At 33.7% G+C, this 14,542-nt stretch overlaps 2 protein-coding genes across 4 annotated transcripts; one reads left to right on the top strand and one right to left on the bottom strand.

The window, feature by feature from the left end:
* Positions 1–487: 487 nt before the first annotated feature.
* On the bottom strand, positions 488–5,361 carry LOC112019109 (serine/threonine-protein kinase Nek6; the record flags this gene model as incomplete). Of its 2 annotated transcripts, none has more annotated exon segments than XM_065761510.1 (10): positions 488–537; positions 628–709; positions 1,974–2,023; positions 2,129–2,171; positions 2,250–2,327; positions 2,431–2,476; positions 2,698–2,744; positions 2,918–2,983; positions 4,287–4,353; positions 4,740–5,361. In XM_065761510.1, coding segments are annotated over 10 exon segments (648 nt in total), but the record flags the coding sequence as incomplete, so codon positions are not given.
* A 5,926-nt stretch (positions 5,362–11,287) lies between these two features.
* On the top strand, positions 11,288–14,542 carry LOC112019098 (zinc finger A20 and AN1 domain-containing stress-associated protein 8). 2 transcript variants are annotated; one of them, XM_024051623.2, is made up of 3 exons: positions 11,288–11,475; positions 11,602–11,675; positions 13,558–14,542. In XM_024051623.2, exon 3 carries the CDS (start codon positions 13,593–13,595, stop codon positions 14,109–14,111), a length of 519 nt encoding a protein of 172 aa, XP_023907391.1. In that variant the 5' UTR covers positions 11,288–11,475; positions 11,602–11,675; positions 13,558–13,592; the 3' UTR covers positions 14,112–14,542. The 2 variants fall into 2 exon arrangements, with proteins under 2 accessions (XP_023907391.1, XP_023907390.1); XM_024051622.2 differs by having other exon boundaries at positions 11,290–11,475; positions 13,582–14,542.

A 14,542-nucleotide genomic window follows, 5' to 3' on the forward strand; every position in this document is an offset into this window, starting at 1 on the left:
TAAATTAATAAAAAAAAAAAAAAAAAAAAAAACTCTTCACCCCAAAAACAAAAAAAAAATAAACACTTTATTAGACAAAGTTTAGCTACAAAATTGTTGTAGCTTAAACTACAATCTTATTTAATAAAATAAATTTTCTATATATTTTGAAAATTTAACTGTTAAATTGCATGTTCTTTATGCTCTAATACACATGTCAAATTTGTATCAATCAGATATTATTTACTATATAATCTATAAGTTTATATTTTATTGAGTAATGTTGTAACCTTAGGTACAACCAATTTTATTGCTAAATTTTGTCCCACTTTATTTACCTAAAAAAAAAACAACGACAACTGAATCATAATTAATTTATTGATTTGACTTCTTATAACTAAATTTTTGGTTGACGAATTTATCAAATGATATAATTAAAAGTTTTTAGGATNAGGATTCTACCCCATCACATATAAAGTTGATAATTACAGGTTAAGCCAGCACTTACAGGCGCTTTAAAAGCAGGTTGATGTGCAGCTATCTCAAACATGCAGCAACCTGTCACATTAGCAAATGTTATTTCTAGGATTGAAATATTACCGAGTTGTCATACATGACCAGTAAATAATGTCAACAGATATTTATAACCTAATGACCATATATCCGATTTGTATCCATAGGGTATATCTGCGAGAAGCTCTGGACACATGTAGATGGGAGTTCCAACAACCTACATACATATGTAGTACAATACTTTGGTTAGTGATTAGCAGTCAGATTTCATCTAGAACTTTTAATTTAAGAAATTAACTTATTGAAAACAGTTTTTAGGGTAAGAACAGAATCATTAGTTAATACAGAAAGAGGTTCTCATTCTCCAAATATAGCTAAAAACACCTCTTAAAGAAGTTCTGCAATGTGGTGCTTTTCTACATTTGACTATTGTAAGTTTGTAAATGCCTGGACTTTTGTGAGTGTAGAGATTTGCCTTTGTGGAAGCTCTGTCAAAATAAATTTGACACTCAAAAGGAAAAGTATTTTGTCAAATACTTTGTGATAAATTTCACCACACTCAATAAATACTTTGTGATAAACACTTATTGACTACAACACACTTCTAGCTATATTACTTCTTGAATACAATATTTCTATCTGATACATTATACATTCGGTAGCTATCTTTATATAAAGATTACAAAAGAGACAAGAAGACAGAGTATAAATGCTTTCACCTAAAAGCTATTCTACAAAGTTGCAATTGCTGAAATCATGGAGAAAGAAAAGTCAAAGAAAGAAGCTCTTTATTTATCAGAACTTAGCCTCCCACGTTATTAGCATTCTTCACAATTTCTCCATACCTTAGTTGTAGGCACACATGCAAAACATTTGACAGATTTTACTGCCGGCCTAATGTTGTAGAGTCGGTGGTGACTCCTACAGTGTGAGGAGAATTAAAGCCTATTTCTTGAAAGCCACAAAGAACTCAATGTAAATGGCTAGCCACAATTATATAGTATGTATGCTGTTATTGTTGACTTCTTGAACTCATAATTCAATCTGTTAAGCTCTCAATTGAATCTAATAAAGTGTTCTTATGCTACTGGGCTACTTGGAAGAACAGAATAATCTCATTTCAAGTGTCCTCCAAAACTCAAAGCAATGTAATTGTATCCTCATGTGGTGCCTCAAAACTCAAAAGTGAGAGGTGCTTGTGTAAAGTAGATGGCTTCGAATATTATAGTCATCTCTATCCATTATCTGCCTTGATGTGGACTCTAATAGGAGTTGCTCAAAACCTGGAACCGTTTTAATTAAATCAATTCTAAATTTTTCTGTCAATCTCCTGTCAGACAAATATCATTCCTTTATAACATTTTCCCTCTTGTGATGCAGAAATTATCATTATAAGTGCAAAATGAATATTAAGTTAATATCAAAGATTGCAGCCAATGCACCAATACCATTGGGAATCAAAGAAGAAAATCAGCCATTACCGAGGAAGCAAGGTCATCTTTGTCAAGCAGTTTTGCAAGTCCAAAGTCACCTGTAAATGTAATGTGAGATAAGTATTGTTCAAAGACATATAATAAAAAAAAAGAAAAGAAAAAGAAATCTTGTATATAAAATATTCTTGTCTTTGCCTTCTCACCTAGCCTGATGTCTTTGTTTTTTGTAAGGAATATGTTGGAGCACTGAAGGTAGATGATAAAGTTAGTTATGGCAGGAAGACATTCTGGTCTTAATAACTGATAGTAGCTAGAGGCTCATACCTTTAAATCCCTATGAATAACACGATTGGAGTGGAGGTAGTTCACTGCTACCAACAGCTGGGTCAGCCATTTACAGAGCTTCTGGATAAAAATTTAGAATATTGTGTGCATCAGATGCAAGTTATCATATGTAATTATACAAATGGACTTCCATTTCATGTAGATCTTTTATGTTCTTTACCTCTTCAGGAAGACATGTTCCCCTAGCTTTTTTTATCATCTCAGCCCTGTATGATCAGAATTAGAAAGTCATAGAAAAGTAAGTATACAGGCCTCTATGAGTAGAAAGTTTGAAAAGAATCTTTAGTTCCTGCATTGGCTATGCTTTATATTATCAGGAAAAAGGAGTTCATAAAACAAGGCAAAATGCTGGGATAAAAGCAAATGTCATGTCAAATCTCAATCACCAATGGGCAATGGTCCTCAAATTTCAATAAGTTATACTTACATATCTCCTCCCTCACAGTAACTTGTCACAATGCACGCATAGCATTCCTGTAACTCACAAACCATAAGAACCAATATCAAAATTAAATCCAGGGTCTTTCAGGTCATGATTTTCCAATTATAAGGTTTTTTTTAGACTCAAGCAAATGACATGAACAAATATAATCTGTTTTCTGATCATGGGGGAAAATCATAGAAGTAACACATTGTTGATAGACTACCTTTTCCACCCATGCATCTTTGTACTCCACAATATAGGGGTTATTTAGCTTTGATATCATCTCCATCTGCAGCAGGATCAGAGATTAAAAGTTACACAATTTTCTTTTATGTATCTTAGATATAGTAAGCAAGCAGATCTTTTATGTGGTCTGCTTATATTTGTTGGATATGCAGTATTACACATAATCAGTGCTCTACATTTGTTAATTGGAAATACGAAAAAAAGATTTTACTTTTAAAATATTAATGAATTTTTCTTACAAACAAAACATTCTGTGGTAATTTCATATCAAATAGAAATGTTTGAATCTTGAACATAGTTGAACAGGATCTATTCTATAAGCACATACCTCTGTCCCCTTAATCAGAAAAATGATGCCCCTCCAAATTAGGAAAACTTTTCCACTAAAATTATGGACCTAATTTTAGTGCACACTTGGAAAAGGGGAAGTGGATCGAGGGTGCTGAGAATGCTAGTTACCTTTTTCCACTGCCCTCCCCCTCCCTTAAACCCCCTCAACCTCTGATGTAAGCTACACAATCCAAGTTTCTGGTGCAAGACCAAGAAACTTTACCAGTTATCTTTGAAATCAGAGAATTTTTTTTCATAGCCAGACTAAAAAGATCAAGAAGTAACTTTCATTACATCTGTCCTCTAAAGGAAACTACTTCAGTCACTGAAATTTGGATGGAAGAAGGAATTTAGTAGGGAAATTCCAAGAGGTAGAATAATTTATTTGCCTTCTATATATATATATATATATATTCACATGCAAAATGAATTTTTTTTTTTGGTAGATTTTGATTGCACAATTTTAGTTTTTCTTTTTTCTCAGAGAAACCATCGGCATAAACATGCTAAAAATGTGAGAGACAGAATAACCATTGGGAACAATGTTATATTATACATATATGTTGGAACATGGCACTTAGTAATAAAACTATGAGATAGTTTTAATGGCACTAATGATTATAGAGAGCCAGGATGTATGATGTAGGGGTATATACTATATAGGTTGTATAATGGGATGTATGATGGGATGATGTGAAGATGTTTACATAATTACATTAAAATATCACTTAGTATCCAAATGAATAATTTTAAAATTTCAAAATTGGTTTCCAATATTATATATTCACATGATGTGCATATATCATATACATATGTTGCCCCCCCCCCCCCCCCCAACTCAAATCCTGGCTTCGCTACTGTATATACTTAACAATAGTGACATAGTTTATGCATAAATATAGCAAAATATTAGAACAATTTTGCCAAAAACCAAAACTAAAGCATTATTAATTAAAGGGTAAACAGCACAACCAAAAAATTTAAATAGTATGCAGAGTATTCAAAAGGATAATAACCTCTTGATATGCTGTACGCTTGAATTTCTCTGTTTGTTTAGCCAGACGAATCTTCTTTAAGACATACCTAAAATTACCGATACAATAATGAAAATGTATAAACACCAAAAAGAAAAGTAACTGTGGAATCATAATTAACATATACAAGTACAGATGTTATTAGGAATGGCACTTTTGTGGTGAAGACATGTTTGATCAGTGATTATGAGAGAAATATGGATGAAATAAAAGATGTTTGGCCTAAATACCCACAAAATAAATAAAAGAAACCAAAGGAATAGTCTTAGGCATCCTAATTCCTAATCATCATTAAAGACATCAATTTTTCTTATGAACTCCTGTGTAAAGTTTTTGTTAAAGACTGTTAAGAGTTATATGCTTTTTTAAAGTACAGACTGCCAAAAAAAAATCCAGAAACCAAGGAAGAGAAATTTTGAGAGTGAAATTTCTTACTTCTTTCTCTCAATTTTGTGAAGGACTAGAAATGCAGCTCCAAATGTTCCTCTCCCAATCTGCTCTAAAACTTCATAATCGTCCATCTTTGATGTTGTTTCCTCTTTCTTCATCTCCATGAGCACCTCCAGCACTCAAGAAAGTAGAAGAAATCCAAGCTATGTTGTGGCTACTCCACACCATGCACAGCATATAAATGTCCAGAAGGCCACCGTGTCATTAAATTGAATTTAATACCTTCTCAGAAATCGATTTCGTTGCAGCAATAGAAGTCACAGTAAAAGTTGAGTGGTACGGCGATCATAAAAAGGATTCATGAAATAACCATGAAAAGCAAATAGCATTGAATACTATATTTACAAATCAGACAGCAGTAAATAAAGACCACCTAGAAGAAGAAGAAGAAGAAGGAAAAATCTGCCCAAAGAATTCTTTGAATTTTCAAAGCTTAAGAAAACTGTGATGTTTGGGAAGAAATGGATTGAAGGAAAACAACCAGATGAATGTGAATTGAAGTTTAAGAAGGAGAGAAGATTTTTAAGACTTTGCAAAAAGCTCTAGTGAGTCAAGTACGCAAACCACTGTTTGAAACCCAAAGTCACACTTTGCTTTCATTTTGATGTATTTGGGATATCATTACTTTAGTGTGGTTGGTATGTCACTGTCTCTCGGTCTAAAAAATCTCATCCATTTTTTGACTTTTCAACAGGTAGAATTTGATGGGAATTGGCCATAGTCTAGGTCCTTGTGGGCTGTCTAGAACTGCTGCATTAATCGTGGCTTGTCATTTGCGCAACCATTGATGGGCAGTAGCTAGACTACTCAGGTTCACACAAAAAACCCACCAAGAAGTCTTTAAAAAGAAATACCAAACGAATGGGCTGTCAGATCAAGCAGAGGAAACCCTATAAAGGATTTGAAATATGAATTATTATCAGTGCCATTGCTTATTCTATGAAACAAAATATAAATAAATCCCAAGGTTATAGAAAGCACCAGAGCATTATATATATATATATATATATATTGAGTGGGGTGGGGGACATTAGTATGCTTTTGCCTTTACTCCAAAGAATTGTCAGTGTTGGAAAAAAGTAAAAAGAGTAACTTTGATAACAGTTGTAGTGTTGAGAAAGCGCTAAGAGAAGTTCACTTACACCACTTGCAAGTTTACACGCACACAAACCATCAAAAAGTACTACTATAAAACTATAAAATTACCAGAGCCTAAACTGAAAGGCATTGATTATAAATTCCCAATTTTAGCTCATTTTAACTGAAACATACAGAGCACATGCTGTTTCCATCATAAAAGAACAAACTTTCACACAGCTTTAGATAAATTGACAATTCTTCACTTGCATCTGCCCTTTTTAGCATGCTTACAAGTTACAACTCGCCAGTTTTCTCTGAGAAGCTTCAAACTATTCTTTGGTAGCATAAATCCCCACCTGCAGCTATGGTCTCATCAAGAATGGCCATGAATTGGTCTGAACCAGATTAAAGATCCAGGTTAGAGCTTCGAGCAGAAAGGCCTGCGGGCAGCAAAATTCAGATAACAACATTACATATAATGGATGATAAATTCTTCACTTCTTCACTTGAAAATCTTCAATGTCAGCCTCAGTGACCTGTTACCAAAAAAACACTAACTTTGATGCATGGTCCTCATTGTTTCGTTGCTTTGTTCTGAACATCTTGACAAATTACAATTCAGATTGTGTATACCAAGAAACCTGAAAACATATGCAGAAGTAAGATATATGCTTCATATCTTAGTCAATCCATCAAGCAACAGCAATTTATAGCCAAATATGTGAATGAAGCAGCCCATAAGAACTCACAACATCATCAATCAACAACAACGAAGACTGATCATGATTTGTTCTTTTGTTGCTATCACCAATACAGCATTTGAAAGTCAGCTGAAATTTCACTTTTGCTTCTTGCAAGTAGAAAAGTGACGCACAATATCAATATATACGCATGCATATCATGTTTACATACATGTATATACATGTAACAATCACTGAATCCATAATTTATACACCAAAATGGTTAGTTAATTATAATTATGGTTCCTCATAATCACTTATTAGCCCAATTTGACCTATTAAACCTTGGATTTGGAAATCAACAAACGTCTACACAACACACTTATCGAATCTATATATTACTAAAACTGAAGCATAGCGTTTAATGCTGCTGCTCTCACGTTGCGCCATATCAGCTGCCATGTCATTTTTTTTTTCTTTTTTAAAATATAATTTTCCTACAATTTTAAAATAATTTTTACAATTTTCAGCCCTATAAATGCAGCCCACTATTTATTTATTTACTTCTATTACTTATTTACACTTCTTCAACATTTCTCTCTCCCTTACCATTTCATCTCCCCACTACTTCTTCAATCTTTCTCCCTCATTTACCTTTTCATCTCCCCACTACCCTCAAAATTAATATCATTCTTCCTCTTTCCCTTCATCTTCCTTTATTTTTGTCTCTTCTTATTCACACATTCTTACTATAAATTTGTCACTATCTCTTCTATTCTATGCATAGTTTTCCCTCACAAAAAAAAGGTTCCCTCTCTCTCTCTCTCAATTTTTTGGTGAATTTTTTTATTTTTCTTGCATCTCTACTTTAGGTTGATAATTTTTTATATTCTTTAAAGATATAATATTATTCTATTATATAGCATGATTTGGATAATTTGATATTTATTCTGTTACATAGCATGATTTTTTATAGTGCTCAATTTAGATGTTAAACTATGAGATTTTACTAATTTTTGTTTATTTTCTAATCATTTGTGGTGGACAAAGCACTCTTAATAGTTGTACTAGAAGTACTTTATAATGCCATTTATTTAAAGAAAAGCAAAGGTTAGCCAAACGAAAGAAAAGCAAAGGTTAACCAAACAAAAATAATCAGATAGGTGACAAATTTTAACTTTTGCAATTTTATTTTAATTATTATTATTTTATTACAATGCATGTATAGAAATTTAATTCTTAGATTTTGCTAATAATTGTTTATTTGATAATATGTTTTGAGCAGCCGAAATTATAATTTCTACAAAGAAAATAACCTTAATAGATTATCAAAAACAAAATTTTATCCTAATATTGGTTGAATTAATCATTGTTAAGTTTTATTAATTTTTTTTAGTTTATGTTTTTTTGGTGTTTTGGATTGATCATATATTACATTTATGATTGTTCTTATAATAAATAAAAATATAATTACGAAATACATTACTCATTATTAGATTGGTTTAAATTGTAAATTTTTTTTTAATAAAATCACCATAAAAATAATTATCACGCGCAACGCGCGGGTTTGCGGCTAGTCTACATAATAAGGGGTATCACAAATCACAATAACCCGAACAAGAAATACAGTATATTGGTCCTTTACCAATTTGCTTGCCGACGGAAACAACCTCCAACTTCCATATTGTAAACAAATATAATAAATGCCTAACATATATATCATATTTAAAAATTAATGTTGTCATTACTGTTAGAAATCAAACAAAATTTACAAATCAAGTACGGTCACTGCTTTTGAAAGGACCAAGATTAAAAATTTCTGGGAAATCCAACAAAACCCAGAATGAATAATAAATAAATAAAACCACCAAGGACTTGTAGTAGCCCTTGAAATCAATTTGAAACCTTTAAGTATCACATTAAATTCTAAAATTTCACACCAACAAATACCTTAGCAAGCACAGAAGGAAAATAAATATTGAGAAACATAAGTATTCACCTCATAAAGGTGTTCTGGGAGATTCAGACATACCCTACTGGTTCTGATGAGCATAAATCATTCAAAAGTTCTACACTTCTACTGTTCCAATTTGCTAAAAAAACCATATTTTTTCACAAATTAGTTGGATCATAAATTCCCATCCCCTCCATTATGTGTTCAAAGGGTTAGAGTAGGTTCATTTTAGGAAACACATTACCAACCCATTTTTCCTCACTCACCAATCACCATAACTCTTCACTGAATCAATCACTTGTTCATTGAAAGACCTCCCTAGTTTATCAATATTTGTTTTTTTTTTTTCCTTTCCTTTCCTAAGGTACAGAAAATGATGTTGTTTGGCATGTGACATAACACGATACGACTTGCTAGGTAATGTTTTTAATACTAGCAGTATGGTCTCAAAAAAAAAAAGTAGAGACTGATTTATAGTGGCTGAGGGACCAAAAGTTGTTACCATGAATGCATATTTTGGCTTTTTGCTTTTGCTTTTAAAAAATAACACCACTAGCCACCCCTAACTTCCCCTAAGCTTAGGATAACTTATCAATATAGCATAATATATCATAGTAAGAGTTAAATTTATTTAATTTTTTGATAGGAAGTACATCAGTTTTATTCATGAACGGAAACAGAAACAAAAACAAAAACTACATCATAAGATAACACGTGTTAAGAAACATGGTTCCTCTTCAATCCAAATAATAAAGTCATCTAAATTTTTTTTTTACTTAATTTAGTCCTCCTATAGAGACATCATTTTAATACATGTGTTAGAGATCTTATAAGAAAAGTTAATAGATACTAGTGCAAGACGGCCGTTGGTGCTCCAATGCTTAAGTTAGAGATTTTTAAATTTCTACTAAAGACCATGGTATTTAAACCCGGACCGGACCGTACGGTCGGACCGGAAAACCCGGGAACCGTTCATATTCACGGTCTATTTAAGGGTACGAACCGTTCCATGCGAAAAAAGCATGGAACCGTCCGAACCGCGGTCCGACCGGCCGGTTCTGTGAACCGTGACCGGTTCTCACGGTTCAAGCGGGTGGGCTGTTTTAGGCTAAAACGGCGTCGTTTTGGCCTTCCTTTTTTTTTTTTTTTTTTTTTTTTTTTACTAAAGACAAGGAAATTGTATTCTCTTGCACCACTTGTGCATACCTAAATCTTTGAGTGCCCTCACTTTTTTAAGGTTGCTTTCAAGGGTTTGAATTTGATGGAGAATAATTTCCTATCTTTGATAATTGGCTTACAATGACTTGTAGCTGTACATTATATATGTTCATGCTCTTATTGGCTTCTTTACTCTAGATGGTACCCTCAAGATTGGTTTCAGTCAAGATATTTGGTGGATCGAATAACTGCATCGAGAAGATGTGTTGATTTGGCTCGATTTATATTATGTTGAGCTGAATATATGGGGATAGCCAAGTGGGGTAAGTGATTAATGTTTTGGCCTAAGTTTAGATGTGTCCTTATTTATTACATAAATCTCTATCATAAATTCATAATCATAAATACCATTATGTGACATAAATAATTCAATCTTTTTATCTTATCTTAGTTGTACATTGGTTACATTGATAAGAGCTACATCCACAGCATTTTGACAACAAATCTTAGATGACAGATTGTTGCAGGTTTTTAATCTGAATCAATCACTGAAATTACTTTTTTTATTCCACATGTAGCAACAAATAACAACCTACTATCTATTATTTATTGTGAAAATGTTGTGGACAATGTATATAGCATTTCTCTTGTTACATTAGAAAGACTTCCTCAATTTATAAGTAAAAATTCAATTGAATGAATGTAGAAATTTCAAAGAGCTCAAAACTTCTGAGTCCAAAATTTCATATGAGTTTGGCCGAGTTATGCTAGTGCCACATAAAGTAACACAATTTATGCCATAACTCGCCCATGTGGCGAGTTGTGAGTGATAGAGGGGTGTGGACCCACCATCACCTCTCTATCACTCACAACTGGTCACATAGACGAGTTATGGCACAAGTTGTGCCACTTTATGTAACACCAACATAACTCGATTTGACTTTATGAATCTTTCACTCATTTACTATCATACACCCATACTACCATTTAAAAAATAAAAAGAACTTTTTATAATCAGCCTTAATTACACCCACAAAGTCTTAAACTTAAGACTCTTATACTTGAAAAAGAAGTTAACTTATTCTTTGGACTTGTAGATAAAATTCAACGAGAGCATAGCCAATAATAATCTTTGACCAAATATGGTGAAAATTCATAAAACACTAAACTCTTATATTCTAAGTAATCTACCTGATTTGATCAAATAATTTACTCAATTGTTTTTTGAAAACCAAACTGAACCAACCTTTATATCTGTCTGATTACAATGAAAAAATGAGTAGAATTTTGAATTAATTAAGATAATTCAATCATTTTCATTTGTTTGGTGAAAAACTTAACATAGAAGACTACAAATTACAGGAAACAAAATGAGCATATTAACACAGTGATTAACCGACAACCACGCCAAACCCAACCTCTAATGACGTAATCACTTAACTCAAATTCTATTGGGCCGTCACCCCCAAAAAATCCTCACATAAGGTAACTTTAACATTCCCCAAAGTGGCCCAAAAAAACCTGGCAAAACCGTTATTAACACTTCCAAAAGAGGGACAAACTGGGAATGTCAGAGTGGCAACACGCTCAGCCAATAGGAACTTGCCACGTCAGCCCCTAATCAGTAAAAAGAGCGTTCGTTGGCGGAGAAAAGAAAAGAAAAGAAAAGAAAGGAAGAAAGAAAGTCTCTTTCTTTTCCTTTTGCATTTGGTTTTAAATACAAAACAAAAATCATCAAAAAATTAAAAACAAAAACAAGGAGAGAGAGAGAGAGAGAGAGAGCAAAACAAAAGAGAGGAAATCGCATTTCTCTCCCTTCTTCGGCGATCCCAAATTGGCAAATTCTAGGGTTAGGGTTTTCTTTTTTGGTTTTTGAATCTCTTTCGATTCGATTGGATCTGTTGTTTTGGGTATTGATTGAATCGATGTTTTGTGGTTTTTTTTTTTGTTTTTTTTTGTTTTTTTTTGGTTTTAGGGATTTGAATTCGATGCGAAAGTGAGCTTGGAGATCGGTTTTTCAAGGTTTAATTTCTGAGAGGATTCGAACAGGTTAGGGTATTTATTTTTATTTTTTTAAAATTTTTGTATGTATGTGATTATGTGTGGTTGATTGAATATTGAGGTTAGGGGTTTGGTTAATTTTGGTGATTAATGAGATGGGGTTAGTGGAAAATAGGGAAAGTTAGGACCTTTGATGGAAATGAATGTGAATGGTTGAAATTTGAATTTTTTTTTGTCGTATTTGAATGGGAAATCTAGGTCCTGTTTGGAGAGAGAATTTGAGGGTCTTTGTGTTATTGTTTGGGTACAGAAGAGAAGGGTCAAGAAACAATTCAAATCTATGGCTTTTGGAACATTTCTTACAATTTTTATTTTTATTTATTAAATTTAGTGATACTATGAAATGGTTCTTAATTGGCTCATAAATGTTTATCCAGCTAAAGTGAGTCAGTTCGGTTCCGAAAGCTCTTGGGTTCTGGTTTTGTATTGTTCATATAGTTTATAAATGGTAATATTGCTTATTTGAGTATTGTTGGTGGAAGTTTCAATGTCGTGTTTCTGGTAAACATTTAAATACGTGCGCACGCATGTGTATATAGCTTATTGAGTATATGGTGGTATTGCTTGTTTGAGTATTGTGGGTAAAAATTTCCCTGTTTCATTTCTGGTCAACATTTAAATGTGTGTATTTATAAAGCTAATTGAGTATATGGTATTGCTTGTTTGAGTGTTGTGGGTAAAAGTTTCTGTGTTGCATTTCTGGTCAGCATTTAAATATGTTTTGGGTTATGCTGGGTCTTGTTTACATTTCAATCATTGTATTACTATTAGATAGCCTGCCATTCTTTTGTTGGCATATTGGCAAAATAATGTACAATGCTATTTTGATTATAACAGATAAATATGTTATCACTTTTCTTTTACCCCAAGGGATAGCACAATTGGTTGGGGACCATGCCTCATGGGGAAGGATCACTTGTTCATATCTTCCCTCCTGCTCCCCCTGGCGATAAAACTTATTAAAATAAATGTGATTCTGTTTTGACCCCTATTAGATCCATCATAGATCAGTGTCTTAAGTGGTTTTTTTTAAAGAGTATATGGTGCCAATGGGTTCTAACTCAATTGATACTTCCTCTCCTTGCAAGTGCTAGGTGGAGAATAGAGGTCGTCGGTTATAGAGTCAAGACCTATTGGGTGGGCGTGTAACTTATGTGAGAGAGGGACAGGGAGATATGGTCTAGAATTTCCAAATTATGGTCTTTACAAAAAATAGTTCTTCAATGAGTTCAATCATCATCTTGAAGGCACACAAGTTAGCCCATTTCAGTCTTGGATTCTTTTTAGTCTTTCTTGGTTATGCAGTCTTTATTTCTGGTATCGTACTTGGAAGAAAAGTCTGACTGATCTCATAACCAGATGGTTAGTTCTCTTGACTGACTGCTTACATGACTATTTATGGCAATTTCAAAGACTGAACAGCCCATTTAGTACTCTTAACACAACATTTAATGATCTTAAACCCCCATAAATTAGGTTTGTATTAGGCTGGTGACACCCTCTTATGCTCACTTTTGTGATGTGTCCCTTTTCTCACTGCACCCTGACTCTTTGTATGCTTTCCTCTCTGTGTCCACCATTTTGTCCCCTTCACTATCTTTAATGACCTATAGGAATATCTGAATCGTCTCAATAGTTCCTTTAAAATAGATAAAATCTATCTCTATCTGGGACCAACGTGATGGTCTTGAAATTAATCTGTGGTAATTTTGTTAACGCTTCTTTATTTGTCAAAATTTTTTATTATTGTTGTGTTATCCTGGGATGGAATTAGATCTTAAATGCCTTTTGTGCACATTTTGGATATTTGTGCATATTTAGGATGCATTCAAATTATGTCTTTCCCTTGTTAATCTATTGTCGTTGTTAGATTCTTGAGTGTCTTTTGTTGCAGGAGTTGAAAAGATGGACCACGATGAGACAGGATGCCAAGCACCACCTGAAGGTCCTATTTTGTGCATTAACAACTGTGGCTTCTTTGGAAGTGCTGCCACTATGAACATGTGTTCCAAGTGCCACAAGGATATGGTGTTAAAGGAGGAGCAGGCTAAGCTTGCTGCATCATCCATTGGGAGTATTGTGAATGGATCATCAAGCAGCAATGCAAATGAATCTGTTGCTGCCACTGTGAATGTGCAAGTCAACACAGTGGAGCCGAAGACTATCTCTGTGCAGCCGCTATCCTTTGGTTCAAGCTTGGGGGAGAATGGAGAGGTAAAGCCAAAGGAGGGTCCAAAACGTTGCAACAGCTGCAACAAGCGGGTTGGTTTAACGGGGTTCAATTGTCGCTGTGGTAACCTTTTCTGTGCAGTACATCGCTACTCGGACAAACATGAATGCCCCTTTGATTATCGCACTGCTGCACGTGATGCTATAGCTAAGGCCAACCCTGTTGTCAAGGCAGAGAAACTTGATAAAATCTAAATTTGGAACTGGTGGAGTTCCATGTGCTGAAATTGATTCTGATTTTCAATCCATGCAATGATTCCGGGTTTGCTGCGTATCTTATCGGTGTCCTTTTATATTGTTATATGTGCTGGGAGGCATGGCATTAGGACATCTCTGCTCTTTGAAGAACTCTATTTCTAGTGATTGGCGAGAATTTATATGTTGGTCCAGTGTCTAAAGTCTTAATCTATGCTGGTTTGGTGGACATTGTCGTGGTTAGCTTTGTAATTTGCCTCTTCTATTTCTTATGGCATCTCTGTAGTAGTACATGTCGGAATGGTTTGTGCAATCTCAGATGATTTGGACGACATCCCTAAACATCCCTAAGGCATTGTTGTAAATTATCGTTATGGTTTTCATGTCATTATCCTAGTAAGAAATTTCACTGGGCGCCCTTTAAGTGTGTA

The sequence above is a fragment of the Quercus suber genome, unplaced genomic scaffold (assembly GCF_002906115.3).
Source record: "Quercus suber isolate HL8 unplaced genomic scaffold, Cork oak 2.0 scaffold_19, whole genome shotgun sequence".
Lineage (NCBI taxonomy): Eukaryota > Viridiplantae > Streptophyta > Magnoliopsida > Fagales > Fagaceae > Quercus > Quercus suber.